Here is a 23,518-nt window from a genome sequence, read left to right on the forward strand (position 1 = left end):
TTTTCTGAAGAAGGGTCTAGGCCCAAAACATCAGCTTCCCTGCTCCTCTGATGCTGCTTGGCCTGCTGTGTTCATCCAGCTCTACACCTTGTTATCTCAGATTCTCCAGCAAATGTAGTTCCTACCATCTCTGAAACAAGTTTATTCCAGGATGTTTTGGGAAGTTAGGGAAGAAATTGCAGGGCCCCTGCCAGAGACATTTGTATCATCTACAGCCGCTATGATGTGCTAAAGGATTGGAGGGTGGCAAACGTTGTGCCTTTTTAAAGAAAGGATGTTAGGACAAACCTGGGAACAATAGACATGTGAGCCTGATGTCAATGATAGGTAATTTGTTGAAGGGGATTCTGAGAGACAGGATTTACATGCATTTCGAGAGGCAAGAATTGATTAGGGATAGTCAGCATGGCTTTGTGCATGGGAAATTGTGTCTTACAAACTAGATTGAGTTTTTTGAGAATCTAACCAAAAAGATAGATGAGGGCAGAGAAGTAGACTTTGTCCACATGGACTTTAGTAAAGCCTTTGACAAGGTTTTGCATGGTAGACTGATTAGTAAAAGTAGATTACATGGGATTCAGGGAGAGCTTGCCAATTGGATACAAAATTGTCTTAATGGTAGGAAACAAAGGGTGGTGGTGGAGGGCTCGTTTTCGGATTGGAGGCCTGTGACCAGAGATGTTCCATAGGGAATGGAGCTGTGTCCAATGTTGTTTGTCATTTAAATAAATGATTTGGATGAAAATTTAGGAGCCACGGTTAGTAAGTTTGTGATTGACACCAAAATTGATGGTATAGTTGACAGTGAAGAAGATTATCTAAGATTGCAATGAGATCTTGATCAATTAGGCCAAAGGGCTGAGGAGTGGCAGATGGAGTTTAATTTGGATTAATGCGAGGTATTGCATTTTGATAAAACAAAAGCAGGACTTATACAGTTAATAGTAGGGCCCTGGGTAGTGTTGTCAAACAGAGAGACCTAGGTGTTCAGGTACATAGTTCTTTGAAAGTTGTTTCACAGGTAGACGGGATGGTTAAGAAAGCGTGTAGCACGCATGCCTTCATTGCTCCGACCATTGACTGTAGGAGTTGGGACATCATGTTGAGGTTGCACAGGACATTGATCAGGCTAATCTTGGAGTACTGTGTACAGTTATGGACGCCCTGCTACGGGAAGGATATTATTAAATCAGAGAAAGTTCAGAAGTGATTTGCCGGGATGTTACCAGGACTGGAAGGTTTGATTTATAGGGAGATGTTGGATAGGCTGGGACTTCTTTCACTGGAAAGTAGGAGGTTAAGGGATGACCTGTTAAAAATCATGACGGCCATAGATTTGGTGAATAGCAAAGGTCTTTTCCCTAGGGTGGGGAAGTTAAAAACCAGCGGGCATATTTTTAAGAGGAGAAAGATGTAAAAGAGAGCTGAGGGGCAACATTTTCACACAGAGGGTGTTTAATATGTGGAATGAGCTGCCAGAGAAAGTGGTAAATGCAGGTATGGTTACAATATTTAAAAGACATTTGGATAGGTACAAGAATTGGACATGTTTGAAGGGATATGGGCCAAATGCAGGCCAGTGGAACTGGCTTAGTTTGGGAAACTTGGTTGGCATGGACACATTGGACCAAAGGGTCTGTTTCCATGCTGTATGACTCTATGACTAAAAAAACCTTGAGATACCTGGACATCAAGAGGCTTAAATGACAGGAAAAAGGATGACAGATACCAAGGGATCAATACTGCAGAAATCCTAGAAGAATATATCGTAGAGGAATAAATCCTAAAGGTGTCAATAGCACAAAATTTCCAGCATCAAGAGTGGTGCAGCAACATTACTACTGACTGAGTTGGTTGAATTCTAAAGGAGCTAGCTACAACACTGGGATTATGGCAGCTAATGAGAGAAGTAACAAGAAGGAAAAACGTATGAGGCCTCATCCTTACCCATCTGCCTGCCATTGATGCTCATGACCCACGACAGAATCGGTAAGACTGACCATAGCATAGACTTTGTGAAGCCGAAGTCCCATCTTCACATTGAGGATATCCTCCCCCATGTTGTGTCGCACTACCACCATGCTAGATGGGATAAACTTTGAACAGATCGAACAACTCAAGACAGGGCATCTCTGGGCCACTATTCAGCAGCAGGTGAATTGTATTTCAACACAATCTGCAACCTCAGGGTCTGCTGCACATTCTATTCCACCATTACCATTAAGATAGAAGATCAACCCTGGTTCCATGAAGAGTTCAAGAGGGCATGCCAGGAGCAACACCAAGCATTAAAAAACTGGTGAACCTACAACATAGGCCTACTTGCATGCCAAGTGGCATCAGCAATAAGTGATAGACAGGGCTAAATGATTCCACAACCAATGGATTGAGTGGATGATCCATTTGGCCTCCTCCAGACGTCCCCAGAATCACAGATACTGCTCTTCAGCCAATTCGATGTACTCTACATAATATCAAGAAATGGCTGAAGGGACCAAATACCACAAGACTATGGTTCCTGACAACAGTTAGCAATAGTACTGAAGACTTGTGGTCCAAAACTTTCTGAACCTCTAGCAAAACTATTCCAGTACAGTCATAACACTCACATATGCACAACAATGTGGAAAATTGGGAACAAAAACAGAAGTTGCTGGAAAAGGTCTGGCAGCATCAGTGAAGAAAATATCAGAGTTAACGTTTCAGGTCCGGTGACCCTTCCTCACTGTTCCTGATTTACAGCATCCACAGTTCGATTTTTACTTAATGTGGAAAATTGCCTAGGTATGTCCTATACACAAAAAGCAGGAAAAATCGAACCTGGCTAATTATCACCCCGTATGTCTACCTTTGATCATCAGTAAAGTGATGGAAGGCGTTATCAATAATGCTATCAAATAGCACTTGCTTTGCAAAAACCTACTCACTGATGCTCAGTTTGGACTCCAGGGCCACTCAGCTCCTAGTCTCATTACAGCTTTGGTTCAAATATGGACAAAAGAACCAAATTCCAGAGGTGAGGTGAGAGTGACAGCCCTTGACATCAAGGCAACATTTGACCGAGTGTTGCATCAAAGAGCTCTAGCAAAGCTAGAGTCAATGGGAGTAAGGGGAAAAATGACTGCTGGTTGGAAACATACCTGGCGCAAAGGTAGATGGCTGTAGTTGTTGGAGGCCAGTTATTTTGGGTACAGGACATTTCTGCAGGAGATCTTCAGGGTAGTGCCCTTGGCCCAAAAATCTTCAGCTCTTCATTAATGACATTTCCTCTTTCTCAAGGTCAGAAGTGTGAATGTTCAGTGATGATTGCATAATGTTCAGCACTCTATGTGACTCCTCAAACACAAAAATCGTCCATGTCCAGCGCAGAATACCAAGTCAATATCCAGACTTGGGATGACAAGTGGTAAGAAACATGCATTGCACATAAATGTTAGGCAAAGACCATTTACAACAAGAGAGAATCTAATCCTTGTCCTTGACCATTAATGACTTTAACACCTCTGAAACTCCCACTATCAATGTCTGAAGATTACCATTGAGCAGAAACTGAACTGAACTAGCCATATAAATACTGTGGTTACAACAGTAGGTCAGAGACTAGGAATCCTACAGTATGAATCTCATTTCCTGACTCCCCAAAGCCTGTCCAGCTGAAAGGCTGAAAGCCAGGAGTATGACAGAATATTCTCCACTTCAACAACACTTGAAAAGCTTGACACAATGCAGCCTGTTTGGCTGGCATCACATCCTCAAACATTCACTCCCTCCACAACCAATGCATAATAGCAGTAGTGTGTACCACCTACATGTTGCAATGACAAAATTCACCAAGGCTTCTTCAATGCCACTTTGCAAACCAATAACCATTACCACCTAGAAGGACAGAAGCAGCAGATACATGGAAAGACCACCAGCTGCATGTTCCCTTCTGATTTATTCAACATCCTGAATTTTCTGTTTCTCATGGGCGTGGGCGTTGCTAGTTGGCCACCATACTGTTTTGCTGTTCTTTTACTGTTGCTAGGGTCAACATCCTGTAACTCCCCCACTAAAGGCTTGTTTGATCTACCTGCAGCACTTTCAGAAGGGAGCTGTCCATCACATTGACAAGACCAAATAAAGAGAGGCAATAAATGCTGGCCCAGTCAGTGACGCCCACATCCCATAAATGAAGTATAAAAAGTAAAATCAAGGTAAAGTCGAAGGTTTTTTAGGAATACATAAAATAAAGACAACTAAAGAAAGTAGAGCTAATTAAAGACCAAATGATAACCTGTATGTGGAGGTGGAAGACATTAAGCAGGAGCAGGATGTGAGACTGGGGGCTTGTAAAATTGCAAGTAGCCTTATCAGATTAACTCCATCACAGTCTTGCCATCAGAGCATTTTACCCATACATAAAGGTGACCCTTGTATATTCCCTAAGCACTTTACTTTCCAGTGCAATTAACAATTACTTGTTCTAAGGCCCCTTTGCAGTGCTACCTAAATTGTTGCAGAGTTGCTGTAGAAGGCTGATGCCTTGCACAGGTGAAGACTGTCAATGGCCTTGAGGATGCCCTTGAATGGCTGTGTTCTGGAAGGCCTTGCCATTGAGAACCTTGGCATGGGTGGCAACAGTCTAATCAGGTTGTCAGATAAGGAACAGTATGTGGCCTGCTCAAGTGACAGGGGTAGGCGATAATTACCATCATACTCAGAGAAGACAGCAAGTTCGTGCCGCATGGAATCACTGTGCCCCACAACCCCCAACCCCCAACCACCACCACCCAACCCCTCCCAGGGTGGTGTCTCAGGAATCCTGGTTATATACTGGACGACAAGTTGCTGGACCACTCAAACACTGTAAGCCCTTTACAGCACTGTAACCCACACCCATGATGGCAGTAGACTGAACAGTATTTAAACCATACTGAGCTTCCACTCCATCGTTCAACAGTGCGTCGCTGCTGCATGTGCTACAATCAAAACTACTTCATCATCCAACAGGTGCTCCATCAGAATAAAAACGGGAAGAACTGCGGATGCTGTAAATCAGGAACAAAAACAAAGTTGCTGGAAAAGCTCAGCAGGTCTGGCAGCATCTGTGAAGGAAAAAACAGAGTTAACATTTCGGGTCCGGTGACCCTTCCTCAGAATTGGGTCCACAAGTTTACAAACAGACTGGACTGCCATGTCCGTGCTGGTAAAAATGGGTTCCAAACCCTGTACAAGCCCTGAACCACAAGCTTGACTCTTTCATATTGAATGCTATCTGGCAGACTTCCAAATACCTGAGAATTTTGTTGCTCTTACTCAGACTGCAGCCACTTGTACCCAGTGTCTTACCAGGTGCAGTTTCTTATGCTTGTCTCTAAATTGCACATAATGGTAATATCTGAGCTTGTGGTTACACATGTGAAGTTAAGTAACGCTATGATTTCATCATCACTATCTTCTTCTTTTCCACTACTGCTTGGCCAGGCTGCACTTCTTGGATATCTGAAAGAAGAAAGGCCCAAGGGTATGGTTGTGATGTGCTTAGAAGTGGCTGGGGTGGGGGAGTAAGAGGTGTTACTTATGCCATCTTGAACTTGTATGTCAGAAGAGAGTGTAAGATGAATGATGTGAGGCGTATTAAGTATGAGGGTACTTACATTTTCATTGGTTTCAACCTTGTTGCTGGTCACAACCTTAGCAATGGCAGGGTCAGTCCCTTGACTCGATCTAAATTCCAGGGGACACAAGCCAAGCCAGTTTAACCTTTCCTCATGAGACAACCTGTCCATTCCAGCTATTAGCCTAGTAAACTTGGAAAGGCACAGTTTGATTCGTGATAGTCAGCATGGATTTGTGAGGGGTAGATCATGCCTCACACACCTTACTGAATTCTTTGAAGAGGTGACCAAACACGTGGATGAAGGTAGAGCAGTAGATGTGGTATACATGGATTTAAGTAAGGCGTTTGCTAAGGTTCCCCATGGTAGGCTCATGCAGAAGGTAAGGAGGCATGGGATAGGGGGAAATGTGGCAGATTGGATTCAGAATTGGCTGACCCTTAGAAGACAAAGGGTGGTAGTGGATGGAAAACATTCAACATGGTGCTCAGTTACGAGTGGTGTACCACAAGGATCTGTTCTGGGTCCTCTTCTGTTTGTGATTTTTGTAAATGATTTGGATGTAGGAGTGGAAGGGTGGATTAGTAAGATCGCGGATGATACGAAGATGGGTCGAGTTGTGGATAGTGCAAAGGGCTGTTCTAGGTTACAAAGGGACATTGATAGGATGCAGAGCTGGGCTGAGAAGTGGCAGATGGAGTTTAACCCTGAGAAGTGTGAGGTGATTCATTTTGGAAGGACAAACTTGAAAGCAGAATACAGGGTTAACGGAAAGATTCTTGGCAGTGTGGAGGAGCAGAGGGATCTTGGGGTTCATATCCACAGTTCCCTGAAAGCTGCCACTCAGGTGGATAGAGTTGTTAAGAAGGCGTATGGTGTGTTAGCTTTCATTAATAGAGGGATTGAGTTCAAGAACCGTGAAGTTATGCTCCTGCTATATAAAAGCCTGGTTCGGCCACATCTAGAGTATTGTGTCCAGTTCTGGTCGCCTCATTACAGGAAAGATGTGGAAGCATTGGAAAAGGTGCAGAGGAGATTTACCAGCATGTTGCCTGGAATAGAGGGAAGGTCTTATGAGGAAAAGTTGAGAGAGCTAGGGCTTTTCTCTTTAGAACGACGAAGGATGAGAGGTGACTTGATAGAGGTGTACAAAATGATCAGAGATATAGATAGAGTGGACAGCCAGAGACTTTTTCCTAGGGTGGAGGTAGCTATTACGAGGGGGCATAGTTTTAAAGTGAGTGGAGGTAGATATAGGGGAGACGTCAGCAGTAGGTTCTTTACTCAGACAGTGTTAGGGGTGCGGAATGCATTGCTGGAGAGGGTAGTGGAGTCGGCCTCATTAGGGGCATTTAAGCAGCTATTAGATAGGCATATGGATGATAGTATAAGATAGGGGTAGAGGTTAGATAGACCTTAGGATTAGGGTAAAAGTTCGGCACAACATCATGGGCCAAAGGGCCTGTACTGTGCTGTACTGTTCTGTGTTCTATGTTCTAAACCTTATCTGAACTGCAGAGTTAATATGCAGATTAGCTGTGATCTAATTAGACAATGGAACATGGTTAATGAGCAAAATAATATATTCTTGGCCCTATGTTCCTGTGAGAAAATAAAATTTAAAAATAGTTCTGCTACATGTGTTGACCATTCCTAGAGTTACATCTGTTTCTATGAATATTTAATATCATTAAATATTACTCACAAAACTCAAAGGTATTTCATATTGACAGGGGTTTTTTTTCAGTGCAGAAGTGGTGGAATAGTAGTGTCACTGGACTAATAATCCAGAAACCCAGATCTAATTTTCTGAGGAAATTGGTGTCAATACCCCCATAGCAGCTGGTGCAATTTGAATTCAATAATGCTCTGGAATTAAAGCTAGTCTAATGGCAACCACTGTTGACTATTGTAAAAACCCATCTGGTTGATGAGTGTACTTTAGGGCAGAAAATCCATCATCTTTAACTGGTCTGGCTACATGTGCCTGCAGACCCGCAGCAATGTAGTTGTTTCTTAACTGCACTCTGAAATGTCTCAAGGCCATTTAATTCCAGTGCAGTTAGAGATTGGAAATAAATGCAGGTCAAACCATCAAACTCCATATTCCATGAACATGAAAATAAATATTTGTTTGTTGTTTTTGTTGCTAAAATGTTCATTATTTTGATTGCAGAAATACTGTATAGAAGTACGTGCAAGGAATCAACTGTCTCTTGATGATAACTCTGTGGTCATGAATATACTTAAGCAGAAAGATTCACTAATTTCATCTTTGAGAGAACAATTACTGAATTATGAGACACAAGAACAAATGCATCAGGTATATATTTGTGACTTAGAATAAATTTTTGCTTGTGCCTATTTTAGTATTTCACTGCTTACTTTTGTCATTAGTATATTTGAATTTTATGTTTGGCTTTCAAAAAGAACTTTTTTGCATTTGACCATTTGCAAAAATTGTGCATTCAAACATCGTGAAAGCATTGTGTTCTGTGCACACATGATTAGTTTCAATAATGAACATACTAAAATAACAGGTAAGAAAACATCAGCTGATCCACAAAGCATTTCCCACACCATCATGGCCATCATGGCTAAACACTTCTTTCCATCTTTTCCCTTGCATCTAAACCCTTTACCACACCCATGTGACCTCCTGGAGAAGTCAAAGGAAGAAAAAGTCAGTGAAAAAAATCTCCATAAATTTCCTCTCTGCTTACCTTAGGTGATCAAACCAGTTCAAGAATCACATGGTCCAACTGTTAATTTATAAAGGCACTTCACAGAACATAGAACATAGAACATTTCAGCGCAGTACAGGCCCTTCGGCCCTCGATGTTGCGCCGACCTGTGAAACCAATCTGTAGCCCATCTAACCTAAACTATTCCATTATCATCCATATGTTTATCCAATGACCATTTAAATGCCCTTAAAGTGGGCGAGTCTACTATTTTTGCAGGCAGGGCATTCCACGCCCTTACTACTCTCTGAGTAAAGAACCTACCTCTGACATCTGTCCTATATCTATCACCCCTCAATTTAAAGCTATGTCCCCTCGTGCTAGCCATCACCATCCGAGGAAAAAGGCTCCCACTGTCCACCCTATCTAATCCTCTGATCATCTTGTATGTCTCTATCAAGTCACCTCTTAGCCTTCTTCTCTCTAATGAAAACAGCCTCAAAACCCTCAGCCTTTCCTCATAAGACCTTCCCTCCATACCAGGCAACATCCTGGTAAATCTCCTCTGCACCCTTTCCAATGCTTCCACATCCTTCCTATAATGCGGTGACCAGAACTGTACGCAATACTCCAAGTGCGGCCGCACCAGAGTTTTGTACAGCTGCAACATGACCTCATGGCTCCGAAACTCAATCCCTCTACCAATAACACCTAACATACTGTACGCCTTCTTAACAACGCTATCAAACTGGGTGGCAACTTTCAGTGATCTATGCACATGGACACCGAGATCTTTCTGCTCATCCACACTACCGAGAATCTTACCATTAGCCCAGTACTCTGTATTCCTGTTATTCCTTCCAAAGTGAATCACCTCACACTTTTCCGCATTAAACTCCATTTGCCACCTCTCAGCCCAGCTCTGCAGCTTATCTATGTCCCTCTGTAACCTACAACATCCTTCTGCACCATCCACAACTCCACCGACTTTGGTGTCATCCGCAAATTTACTAACCCATCCTTCTACGCCCTCATCCAGGTCATTTATAAAAATGACAAACAGCAGTGGCCCCAAAACAGATCCTTGAGGTACACCACTAGTAACTGAACTCCAGGATGAACATTTCCCATCAACCACCACCCTCTGTCTTCTTACAGCTAGCCAATTTCTGATCCCAACCGCTAAATCACCCTCAATCCCATGCCTCCGTATTTTCTGCAATAGCCTACCATGGGGAACCTTATCAAACGCTTTACTGAAATCCAAATACACCACATCAACCGCTTTACCCTCATCCACCTGTTTGGTCACCTTCTCGAAGAACTCAATAAGGTTTGTGAGGCACGACCTACCCTTCACAAAACCGTGTTGACTATCCCTAATCAAATTACTCCTTTCTAGATGATTATAAATCCTATCTCTTATAATCCTTTCCAACACTTTACCCACAACCGAAATAAGGCTCACTGGTCTATAATTACCAAGGTTGTCTCTACTCCCCTTCTTGAACAAGGGGACAACATTTGCTAGTCTCCAGTCTTCTGGCACTATTCCTGTAGACAATGACGACATAAAGATCAAAGCCAAAGGCTCTGCAATCTCCTCTCTAGCTTCCCAGAGAATCCTAGGATAAATCCCATCCGGCCCAGGGGACTTATCTATTTTCACACCTTCCAGAATTGCTAACACCTCCTCCTTATGAACCTCAATCCCGTCTAGTCTAATAGACTGTATCTCAGTATTCTCCTCGACTACATTGTCTTTTTCCTGCGTGAATACTGACGAAAAATATTCATTTAGCACCTCTCCTATCTCTTCGGACTCCACGCACAACTTCCCACTACTGTCCTTGACCGGCCCCAATCTTACTCGAGTCATTCTTTTATTCCTGACATACCTATAGAAAGCTTTAGGGTTTTCCTTGATCCTACCTGCTAAAGACTTCTCATGTCCCCTCCTGGCTCTTCTTAGCTCTCTCTTTAGGTCCTTCCTGGCTAACTTGTAACTCTCAAGCGCCCTCACTGAGCCTTCACGCCTCATCTCTACATAAGCCTCCTTCTTCCTCTTGACAAGAAATTCAACTTCTTTAGTAAACCACGGTTCCCTCGCTCGACCACTTCCTCCCTGCCTGACAGGTACATACTTCTCAAGGACACGCAATAGCTGTTCCTTGAACAAGCTCCACATTTCAATTGTGCCCAGCCCCTGCAGTTTCCTTCTCCATCCTATGCATCCTAAATCTTGCCTCATCACCTCATAGTTGCCTTTCCCCCAGCTATAACTCTTGCCCTGCTTTATATACCGATCCCTTTCCATCGCTAAAGTAAACGTAACCGAACTGTGGTCACTATCACCGAAGTGCTCTCCTACCTCCAAATCTAACACCTGGCCTGGTTCATTACCCAGTACCAAATCCAATGTGGCCTCGCCTCTTGTTGGCCTATCTACATACTGTGTCAGGAAACCCTCCTGCACACATTGGACAAAAACTGACCCATCTGAAGTACTCAAACTATAGCGTTTCCAGTCAATATTTGGAAAGTTAAAGTCCCCCATAACAACTACCCTGTTACTTTCACTCCTATCCTATTCAGTTGTATAAAATGCAATCTGATCTGTACCAGAAGTGGTCCAATTCTTCCTTGGATATATGCAGTATCATTACCCATCACATTAGCCAATAACATATTCTAAAACTCTTGATCTGTCTGAAGAAACAGCTGCCAAAGGTCCAGCCTACTCCTGCACTTAAATTGTTAAAAAAAATTGTGTCCTACAAATTACTGACCGGTTAGTATTGTATAAATGGGAACTTATAATTAAGAATGTGACAGTTACAGCATGACATATATTGATTAATAGGCAATAAGGAGTAGACAAAAAGCAAATGAAATTCAGCATTGAAATACAAAGATCTTCTAAGGTATGATTACAAAAGAGTGGAGGTTGCAATGAACTTTCACAATGTGCAGAATTTTAACCACGAAGTTGGCAATTTTGGATGCAGTGGGTGTCCAAAGCCCTGTAAAGCCAACATGACCACACATACAAACTTTCAGGTTTAACTGAGGTGAGTTTGGAGGTGAGCAGGAAATCTGTGTCGACTTTCAGTTGTTTCAGCGGTGGGAGTCCGGGAGAAAGCGCGAGGGCAGCCTGGGAAGGTAAGCTTTTCGATTATAAAAGTCTTACCTCGCATAACTGCGGCCTTTCAGTTGTTTCAGCGGCGGGAGTCCGGGAGAAAGAGAAAGGGCAGCCTGGGAAGGTAAGCTTCCATCCAATAAATTTGGGAGTTAACTAATACCCGAGACACTACACGCGTAGTGTCTCCCACCCTTCCACCTCCTCTAACCTAATAATAACGATTAAGTGTGGTGAGCAGGTAAGCTATTTGCATTTTTTTTTCCTCATTTCTTTGTTATCTTTCGGGGTGGTCACCTAGACGCCAAATCTTCTGGGAGCGAGTCGGAAGGCAAAGCCGGAGTCTGTTTGAGTATATAACGGAGTAAACTTACTGGTGCAGCGAACACTGAGAAACTAAAAAAAACTAATTAATTTCAAATAATCAACTAAGTAGCTTTATGATGTGGGAGCTAGCTGATCCCATTGAGAACGGCAGTGACCACATCTGAAGCAAGTGTTGGCTGCTTGAGGAGCTCCCGCTCAAAATTGATGAGCTGGAATCCGAACTCCAAACACTGCGGCACATCCGGGAGGGGGAGAAATACCTGGATGCTGTGTTCTAGGAGGCAGTCACACCTGGTAGATTAACTAATGTTAATTCGATCGGCGGGCAGGGACAGCAGTGTGTGACTGCGAGTGAGGCAGGTAGAGGGACCGTGCAGACAGGAACACAGGAGCCGCAGCCCTTGACATTGTCCCACAGGTATGAGGCACTTGCTCCTTGCGTGGATGAGGAACAGGGCTACAGGAAGGATGAGTCAACTGACCATGGCACCATGGTCCAGGAGGCCATTCAAGAGGGGGGAGCAAAAAGACAGATTGTAGTTGCAGGGGATTCCATCATCAGGGGGATAGACAGTATCCTTTGCGAGCAGGATAGAGAAACCCGCATGGTGTGTTGCCTGCCTGGTGCCAGGGTGCGGACATCTCTGAACGGCTTGAGAGGATACTAGAAAGGGAGGGGGAGGATCCAGTTGTTGTGGTCCACGTAGGTACCAACAACATAGGCAGGACTAGGAAAAAAGACCCGTTGCAGGATTATGAAAAGCTAGGAACAAAATTAAAAAACAGGTCTTCAAGGGTCATAATCTCTGGATTGCTGCCCGAGCCACGTGCAAATTGGCATGGGGAGGCGAGGATCAGGGAAATAAACATGTGGCTAAAAGAGTGGTGTGGGAAAGAGGGTTTCCTTTTCATGGGGTACTGGCGTCAGTTCTGGGACAGGAGGGATCTATATCGCTGGGATGGACTCCACCCGAACAGGGCTGGGTCCAGTGTTCTGGCGAAAAGGGTAAATAGGGCGGTTAATAGGGCTTTAAACTATTAAGTAGGGGGGAAGGGAGAAGTGAGCGTAGAGGGAGAATAACAATTAATGTAAGGCAAAGCAGCAGGTTAGCAGGTGACGAGGAAGCTTCAACTCCATTGAAAATTAGGAAAAAAGTTAAAGGGAAGGAGAACTCAAGACCTGTTAGTAATGGAGATAATAGGACCCAAAAAGAAGGTGCAAAAACTGGCATAAAGGCACTTTATCTGAATGCTCGGAGCATTCGAAACAAGGTGGATGAGTTGACGGTGCAAATCATGGCAAATGGGTATGGTTTAGTGGCCATTACAGAGACATGGTTACAGGATGGTCATGACTGGGAGTTAAATATCCAGGGGTATCAAACCGTTCGGAAGGACAGACTGGAAGGTAAGGGAGGTGGTGTTGCTCTGATTTTTAAGGATGATATCAGGGCGGTAGTGAGAGATGATATAGGTTCTACTGAACAAAACGTTGAATCCATTTGGGTGGAAATTAGGAACAGCAGGGAGAAGAAGTCACTGATAGGTTGGTCTATAGGCCACCAAATAACGACATCATGGTGGGGCAGGCAATAAACATAGAAATAGCCAATGCATGTAAAAATGGTACAGCAATTATCATGGGGGATTTTAATCTACATATCGATTGGTCAAACCAGGTCAGTCATGACAGCCTTGAGGGGTTCATAGAATGCATCCGCGATAATTTCCCTGAACAATATGTAATGGAACCTACGAGGGAGCAAACTATCCTAGATCTAGTCCTGTGTAATGAGACAGGAATAATTAATGATCTCACAGTTAGGGATCCTCTCAGAAGGAGCGATCACAGTATGGTCGAATTTAAAATACAGATGGAGTGTGAGAAGGTTAAATCCAGTACCTATGTCCTGTGCTTAAACAAAGGAGACTATGAAGGAATAAGGAAGGAGTTAGCTAAGGTAGAATGGGAGCAAAAACTTTACGGTGGGTCAATTGAGGAACAGTGGAGGACTTTTAAAACAATTTTTCACATTGCTCAGCAGAAGTATATTCCAGTGATAAGGAAGAACTGTAGGAAAAGACAGAGCCAGCCATGGATTTCTAAGGAAATAAAGGAAAGTATCAGATTGAAAAAAAACACATACAAAAAAGCAAAGAGTAGTGGGAAACTAGTAGACTGGGAAATCTTTAAAGGCCAACAGAAAGCCACCAAAAGTAATAAATAAAAGTAAGATAGATTATGAGAGTAAACTAGCTCAGAATATAAAAACAGGCAGCAAAAGTTTCTATAAATATGTAAATCGTAAAAGAGTGGCGAAGGGAAACATTGGACCTTAAGAGGATGAGAAGGCCAATTTAATGACTGGGAATGAGGAAATAGCCCAGACATTAAACAGTTATTTTGTGTCGGTCTTCACATTGGAAGACACAAATAACATGCCGAAAACTAATAGCAAGAAGGTTATAGCAGCCGAGGACCTAGAAACTATCATTATCACTAAGGAGGCAGTGCTGGGCAAGCTAATGGGGCTAAAGGTAGACAAGTCTCCTGGCCCTGATGAAATGCATCCCAGGGTACTAAAAGAGGTGATGGGGGAAATAGCAAATGCACTAGTAATTATTTACCAAAATTCACTGGACTCTGGGGTGGGTCCCGCAGATTGGAAAACAGCCAATGTGACGCCACTGTTTAAAAAAGGAAGTAGACAAAAAGCAGGTAACTAAACACCAGTTAGCTTAACTTCGGTCGTGGGGAAAATGCTTGAATCTATCATTAAGGAAGAAATAGCAAGACATCTGGATATAAATTGTCCCATTGGGAACACCCAGCATGGGTTCATGGAGGGTAGGTCATGTTTAACTAATTTGATGGAATTGTTTGAGGACATTACTTGCATGGTGGACAATGGGGAACCTGTGGATGTGGTGTATCTGGATTTCCAGAAGGCATTTGACAAGGTGCCACACCAAAGGCTGCTACATAAGATAAAGTTGCACGGTATTACAGGTAATTTATTGGCACGGATAGAGGATTGCTTGACCAGTAGAAAGCAAAGAGTAGGGGTAAATGGGTGTTTTTCTGGTTGGCGGTCAGTGGCTAGTGGTGTGCCTCAGGGATCAGTGTTGGGACCTAAATTGTTTACAATTTACATAGATGATTTGGAGTTGGGGACTAAGTGTGGTGTGTCAAAATTTGCAGACGACACTAAGGTGAGTGGTAGAGCAAAGTGTGCAGAAGACACTGAAAGTCTGCAGAGGGATATAGATAGTCTAAGTGAGTGGGCAAAGCTCTGGCAGATGGAGTACAACGTTGATAAGTGTGAGGTCATCCATTTTGGTAGGAATAACAGCAAAATGGACTATGTTTTAAATGGTAAAAAATTGCAGCACGCTGCTGTGCAGAGGGACTTGGGTGTCCTTGTGTATGAATCGCTGAAGGTGGGATTGCAGGTGCAGCAGGTAATTAAAAAGGCAAATGGAATTTTGTCTGCCATTGCTCGAGGGATGGAGTTTAAAAACAGGGAGGCTATGCTGCAACTGTATAGGGTCCTGGTGAGGCCACACCTGGAGTACTGTGTGCAGTTTTGGTCTCCTCACTTGAGAAGAGATATACTAGCACTGGAGGGGGTGCAGAGCAGATTCACTCGGTTGATTCCAGAGTTGAGAGGGTTGTATTATGAGGAGAGACTGAGTAGACTGGGATTATACTCATTGAAATTCAGAAGAATGAGGGGAGATCTTGTAGAAACATATAAGATTATGAAGGGAATAGATAAAGTGGAGGCAGGGAGGTTGTTTCCACTAGAAGGTGAAACTAGGACTAGAGGTCATCGCCTCGAAATAAAGGGAAGCAGATGTAGGACTGAGGTCAGGAGGAACTTCTTCACCCAAAGGGTTGTGAAACTGTGGAATTCCCTGCCCAGTGAAGGGGTTGAAGCTACCTCACTGAATGTTTTTAAGGCAAGGCTAGATAAATTTTTGAACAGTAAAGGAATTAAGGGTTATGGTAAGTGGGCGGGTAAGTGGAGCTGAGTCTCAAAAAGATCAGCCATGATCTTATTAAATGGCGGGGCAGGCTCAAGGGGCCAGTTGGCCTACTCCTGCTCCTAGTTCTTATGTTCTTGTCAGGTAAGAGACTTCAATATCTAAAATGTCAATCCATTGTGAGTTTAACCCCAGAAGTCTGGTTGATTCACAGCTAGCGCATGCATGAAACTTGCCATTGACAGCAGTTAAATTGATGTGTTTGAATACTTTTAAATGGTGAATTTGTGGGGCTGTTGGACTTGTGATCATAGCACTTGAGAAATTGAGATTTTTAGGCATTTTTCCAGCCTGTTACAAGAGTGACGGGAGTAGTGCACTGCCAATCAAGATCCACTACGTCACCTGTTGCATCATTAGTGTAAATGTGTTGATTCAATTAACAAAATGATCAATTCTATTCTTATGTACTGGTAACCAGAATAAAAGAAACATCCACCAGACATTTTTCATTAATTCAAAATAATCTGTTTGTTATCAACAAAATTTATTCTTAAAGCAAGTGCAAACTCTGGTTAACACCTAAATTGTGATCCAGAATTAAAACTATATCTCTTAATCCCACACACAAACATGCATAACAAAAAACACGAGGTAGTAAGAATTGCCTGAAGAAGGGTCCCGACCCGAAACGTCAACTTTCCTGCTCCTCTGATGCTGCCTGGCCTGCTGTGCCTCTTCAGCACCACACTATGTTATTTATATCAAAAAACAAGTATCTGCAGCTGATTTTTTTTAAAATCTGGAAACATAAGATAAAATGTGATAACTTCTCACTTCCTGTGAATTGCGTACTAAGACTGCTGAATTGCTGACAGCTGTAGATTGATGATAAATGTCAAGCTCTGATTCCAGTCAGCTTGAATTCAAGTTGCTGAGAACTGGTCACAGCCCATTACATAGGCTTCACCAGGTGGACAGAAATACCGGTATTTGGATGACAGTAGCAGCACAGAGGTCTATTCATTTTGCTGTAGTGGCTGGATTCATATAGGTAGTCTTTGATTACATACATCTGTCAGTCAAGGCGCCTAAGTATTCATCAATCCCTCAATGTGCACATGTACAGCTAGTTAGGCATTCTGTGCCACATATCCTGGAAACTACCATGATTCATTCATTCTGTGCCAGTCGCAACTCACACAGATTTTCACATTTCCAACAACAAGTGTACATGGCATCTTAGAGACGAGGGCTATTTCCTGAACAATTGACTGATGCTCTCTAAAGAAGCTAATGACCATTCAGAAGAGAGGTGCAACTGGAGCCATTTGATTCCAAAGGCAATAATAAAGCATGCGATGTAATTCAAGTTCCTTGATAGGCCTGTGGTACCTTTCTGTATATCCTATCAAGTGTCTTTAATATAATTATGGTCTACTGTACCTCACAAAATATCATACTGCAGAGAGAAGTGGAATATGCAGATTAACTGGTCTCTGAGGAAAAGGAGAACATGGACATCTGGTCATGTGCCTGTAGCCACTTACCTGGTGCCAGAATTCTGGTGCCTGCAATTTACTCCTACAGGCATTCTGGCTAATCTGAGTGCTTGGCGCTGTGGGGTTGTGTCGTCTCTGTCCCCCTATCAATTTCATCCCCCTTAGATACAAGTTAATCCAACAGTCCAAAAAATCCAACGATCATATTCTCACCCTTTCCGTTTCCTCCAAACATGGTTATACCATTCAGCTGAACATTACTGTCCCAAGTGGAATTTAGGATTCAACAAAATAGAGGCTAGAAGAATAAAAAGTTTGAGTAAAGTATTTTATTCAGTGAAGTAAACAGTGACATAATGGCATGAAATATGTCATGCATACCTTGTGCAATTCATGTATCTTTAATACCACTTTCTTTTACCTTGATGTGGTGCCACCTCTGTGGCTTCACTGGAGCTGGAGGCTAGTTGCACTTTCAGATGAGATGCCTGGCTGTCACTCATCTCCTTCACTCTACCTTCCAGCAGCTATTCATGTACATCACTTGTCACATCACCTCAAACTTACCTTGCTGGTCTACCATCCATCTCACATTCCCACAATGTTTACTCACTTCTTCACATCCAATGTGCCAATTTGTTGGTCCAATTGGGATCCTGTTCTCATGCTGTATAAACTGGTGCACCTTTCCAAGCTGGTCTTGCCAACTCATAGTTCTTTTGAGTGCAAGATGTAAATATTTGACTCCTTGTCTCCTTCTGGGCAATGTTTAAGTTCTGTACTACCAAGCAATCATTTGCATCTTGTTATGCCATCAGTTCTAGTTTGTTTTTCCCAGGCACATCATGTGTGCCACAGAGGATGGTACAGGAGGGTAACAAAGACTTCATGGAATAAATCACAGATTCTGAGGGTATGCAGTCAAAGGACTCATGCAGTCTATGTGCTACTCTGACACAGATACTTCAATAGGACTTATAAGACAGACAGTTGGGCTTTGAGTTCGTTACTCGGATAGTAAAAGCGAGCAAGAGTAAATTGAGTCTATTTTGGAGGGCACACAATGCTCCATCTTAAATAGGAGAACTCTTTTATCTCCTAGTTCTAGGCCCTCCTCTAAGATCCCTCAGGATCTTATCTGTTTGAATAAGATAACCTCACATTCATCCAAAACTTCAAGTGATACAGGCCCAATCTGTCCAACCTTTCCTCAAAAGATAACTCCTTCATCCCAGGAATCATTCAGGTGAATCTTTTCTGAATTGCTTCTTATGTAATTGTGTACAGTACTCCATATGTAGTCTCAGCAATGACCTGTAGGACTATAGCAACATTTCCCTATCTTTATCTTACATTAAATGATAACATTTAATTTTCCCAATCATTTGCTGTATCTGCTGTATCCCTTTTGTGATTCATGGACCAGGACAGTCAGATGCTTCTGCACAGCAGAGTTCTGAAATTTCTCTCCATTTAACTGATCTGCCATTAAAACATAAGTTTAAAAACCCCTTTGCAGATTCCTAGGAACTCTTCATAAAATGTTCTCTGACCTTTCTTAGTGTAATCATCAAATTTAGCAACCTTACGTTTGGTCCTTTCATCCAAGTAATTGATATGGATTGTAAATAGCTGTGTGCCTAATATTAATCGCAGTGGCATTGAACTCGTTACAGATTGCCAACCTGAAAATGACTCATTTATCTTTATTTTCTGCTCTTGTTACTTAAATAATCCTTTATCCATATTACTGAGGGCTCTTATGGCAGCAGTAGTGTCCCTACCCCAGATCAGAAGGCCTGGGTTCAAGTCCCATCTGTTCCAGAGATAGAGTCATAGAATCATACAGCATGAAACAGACCCTTCGGTCCAATAAGTCCATGCCGAACATAATCCCAAACTAAACTAGTCCCACCTACCTGCACCTGGCCCATATCCCTCCAAAGCTTTCCTATTCATGTATCTATCCAAATGTCTTTTAAATGTTGTAATTATACCCACAACCACCACTTCCTCAGGAAGGCCATTCAACACGTGAACCACCCTCTGTGTAAAAAATTTGCCTCTCATGTCTTTTTTAAATCTTACTCCTCTCATCTTAAAAATCTGTGCCCTAGTCTTGAAATCCCCCATTCCAGGGAAAAGACAACTACCATTTACTCTATCTATACATTTCATTATTTTATAAATTTCTATCACGTTGTGTCTCAACCTCCTGCGCTCCAGTGAAAAAAGCCCCAGCCTATCCAGCGTTTCTTTATAACTGAAACCTTTCATACCCGGCAACATCCTGGTAAATCTCTCCTAAACTCTCTCCAGCTTGATAATATCCTTCCTATAACTGGGCAACTAGAACTGGACAAGTATTCCAGAAGAGGCCTCAGCAATGTCCTATACAATATCAACATGACTTCCCAATTCCTATACTCAAAGGACTGAGTAATGAAGGCAAGCGTTCCAAATGCCTTTTTAACCACCCTGTCTATATGTGACAGAAACTTCAAAGAACTAGCTACATGCACTCTTAGGTCCCTCTGCTCTACAACACTATCCAAGGCCCTACCATTAACTGTATAAACTCTATCCTTGTTTATTTTATCCAGATTGAACTTTTGTGATTTTTCAGCCCATTGACCCATTTGATACGTAATAACATCTCTGAACAGGTTGATTAGAAAAACAGGTTAAATTAAATAAATATTAAAAATTTATCCATGTTACTGCCTACACCGTGAATTCTTATTTTGTTCAGTAACTTTGATGTGCTACCCTATCAAATGCCTTTTTACCACATCTACACTGTTTTTTATTTCTTCAAAGAACTATAATACATTAAACATGCCCACCTGTATTCAAGTGCTGTGCCTTGAAGGCCAGAGACAAAGAGGATAATTTGGGAGCAACAGTAAAAAATATTGAGGTGCTGACATACTTAACAGCCACAATGTGTAATGTTGAGGATTTTGTCTCAGCCATGAATACCATGAGGTTTACAATAGATAACAAGGTGTAGAGCTGGATGAATACAGCAGGCCAGGCAACAACAGAGGAGCAGGAAAGCTGACGTTTCAGATCTGGACCCTTCTTCAGAAAAAAAAAATGAGGTTTACAATGATGCATTAATCCATAGAAAGAATGTGGAAAACCTCAGCCAGTGAACTTGTCCAGAATGGATGATTCTTGCTGTCATTGTGGATGAGGACACAGAGGTCAGGGAAGATGGACAAACATGGATCAGAGATCCATTCAAGTAGGAGGCAAAAAGAGAAATTTAGTAATAATAGGGGATATTATAGCTAGAGATTATGTTCTTTGCAGCAAAGACAGAGTTCTGAAGGCTGTGATGCCTACTTGCTTTAGAACATATCTTCTGATCTGGAGATGAACTTAGAGTTTGGAGGGGAAGGATCGAATTGTTGTTGTTGTGGTCTGCATTGGTAATAACAACACAGGGAGGATTAGGAAAGAGTTTCTGCTGACAGACTAAGAGCAGTGGGTGGCAAAATTGAAAACAAAAGAAACACAGAGATAATCATCTCCAAATTACCATTTAAGGCACATAAAAGTTGGCATAAGGTAAAATTGGAGAGCTAAAAGATGTGGGAGAAATAGGTTGCAATTCATGAGACCCTGACAGCAGTTCTGGGGATAGAGCTGTTCTGATGGGATGGGCTTCATTTCAACCATGCTGGGACCAGAATTATATAACTAGGATTGAAGATAGGGCATTAAACTAATTAGGTGGCAGGAGAGTTCAGTGAAGGAATGTTTAAAAAAAAAACTGAAATGAGGGAGCAGAAGTGCAGGGTGGTAAAGACGCGATTGATAAAGTGTGATAGAAAGTGGCAGAAAACATAAACAGAAGAATGTAGCAGAAATTAGAACCAGTTTAAATAAAAATGGTAAGAAGTCTTTATTGAAGACAGCACACAGCATTTGTAACAAGACTGACAAGATGACAGCACAAATTGAATTAAATAGATGTGACTTAATAGCTATTACAGAAATATGGTTGCAGGGTCACCAAGATCAGGAACTCAATATTCAATGGTCTTTGATGTTCCAGAACAATAGGCATAGAGGAAAAGGAGGTAGGGTAGCACCATCATAATGGTGAGTTGTGATATAGGTGTAATGGATCATGATATGTAGGTAGAAATAAGGAATAGCAAGGGAAATGAATCATGGGCTGTAGTTGTCTCTAGACCCCTGAAGAATTACCTCACTATAGAACAAATATAAATTGAGACATAATGTAGGTGTGTAAGAAAGGACTATAATTGTCATGGTGGTTTTAATCTACATTTGACTGGACTTCACTCAGGCGGTACTATCACTAGAGTATTAATCCAGAGACCAGGTAATGTCCTCGGGACACGGGCTTGAATCCCATGGATTTGAATTCAATAAAAATCTGGAATTAAGAGTGTAATTATGCCCATGAAACCTTTGCCAATGATTTGAAAAACCCATCTCGTTCACTAATGCAAGGAAGGAAACTGCCACCATTACTTCATTTGGTCTGCATGTGACTCCAGACCCATGGGATTGCATGGCCTAGCATACCATTCAGTTGTAACAATCACTAGAAAGTGTCAAAAAATAAGAACAATAATCTCCTAGCATCGACCTAGGCATGACAATAGAAAAAAAAAATTAGCCATGCATTACATTTGAGGGCTGCTATCAAAATTGAGAAAGCTGTCTCACAAACTAGTTAAGCAACATCCTGACATAGTCATAGTCACAGAATCATACCATACAGACAATGTTCCAGATACCATTATTGCTATCTCTGGATATGACTTGTTTCAGTAGGATAGGTCCAATGAAGGTGGTAGCACAGTGGTATACAGTCAGGAAGGAGTTGCCCTGTGAGTTTTCAAGACTTAAAGACAGTAAAGACTGCAGATGCTGGAAGCTAGAGTCAATAAATGTGGAGCTGGAAAAGCACAGCTAGTCAGACAGCATCCAAGGAGCAGGAAAGTCAATGTTTCAAGCTAAAACCCTTCATCAGGATTCAGACAAAGGGCTTAGGCCTGAAACATTGACTTTCCTGTTCCCCAGATGCTGTCTGACCAGTTGTGCTTTTCCAGCAAAACATTTATTGACTCTGGGAGTTCTCAACATTGATTCTGGACTCCATGAAGTCTTATGCACCAGGAAAAACAGTTTAGGCCTCATACATTACAGTTTTGAAGAATGAGGAGTATTGTATTTGATTAGTATTGAAACATATTTTGAGCAGGCTTGACACAGTAGATCTGAAGAAGATGTTTCCATTAGTGTGGGAAATCTTAAACCAGGAAACTTAGTTACAGAAGGTAAAGTCACCGTGGTTCTAACAGACCACAGGCTGCTCTCTCATTAGAAAGAGTTGACTGGTGGTGGTTCGCCACACCTCAGGCGAGGGGAGAGGATGATAAGGAGAGTCCTTCATAGTAACCCCGACTGCTGTAGGAATTGAATCCATGCTTCTAGCATAGCTGAGCATTCCAAACTAGCCATCCAGCCAACTTAGGTAACTGACCCCGAGGTGACACTCATTTAAAACAGTGAAATGAAGAAATTTCTTCTCTGAGGGTAGTGAATGTCTGGAATTCTCCACCCTAGAAAGTTGTGAAGGCTAGATCACTGAAAGTATTTAAAGAGGTACATAGATAACTTTTCAAAAAAAAAGTCAGTAAAGTTGAAGGCTATGATGAGCTAGCATGAAAAAGAAGTTGAGGTCTGGGTCAGATCAGCCATGATCTTGCTGAATGGTGTGAACAATGACTGTGAAGAGCTGGCCTAACTCCACAGATCCCAAAACCTGGTCCTAGACACATTTTTCACTCCTTCGTAGTGTCTCACCAACTCCATAAAAATCCAGTCCAACAATATGTCTTTTTACCCCTCAAACACCATGAATCTGGATAGTTATTGTGATAAAAATAGAAAGTGCTGGGAAAACTCAACAGGTCTGTCAGCATCTGCAGAGACAGAATAAAAGTTAACATTTCGAATTGGTATGACTGTCATACAGGTCACAAAACGTAAACGTTGTTTCACTCCCAACAGATGCTGCCAGACCCAGACTTATTGTTTTTATTTCAGTTCTCCAGCATAGCATCTACAGTACCTTGCCTTAATTTTAGTTATAGTGCTGTTGATTAGATAAGTATTTATGGACAACACAGTACTTACACCTCATTGAATCAGAGATATTGGGAACTGCAGATGCTGGAGAATCCGAGACAACAAGGTGCAGGGCTGGATGAACACAGCAGGCCAAGCAGC

At 42.2% G+C, this 23,518-nt stretch overlaps 1 protein-coding gene across 1 annotated transcript in view; it reads left to right on the forward strand.

Annotated features, from left to right (window-relative positions):
• LOC109937698 (uncharacterized protein C10orf67, mitochondrial-like) overlaps positions 1 to 23,518 on the forward strand; it is a 246,365-nt gene that overhangs the window by 53,155 nt on the left and 169,692 nt on the right. Inside the window, exon 5 of the mRNA XM_048612718.1 lies at positions 7,777 to 7,923. Coding sequence (XP_048468675.1) covers positions 7,777 to 7,923 — 147 coding nt within the window. The remainder of the gene's footprint in view (positions 1 to 7,776; positions 7,924 to 23,518) is intronic.

This window comes from Rhincodon typus, chromosome 2 (genome assembly GCF_021869965.1).
Source record: "Rhincodon typus isolate 14 chromosome 2, sRhiTyp1.1, whole genome shotgun sequence".
NCBI lineage: Eukaryota > Metazoa > Chordata > Chondrichthyes > Orectolobiformes > Rhincodontidae > Rhincodon > Rhincodon typus.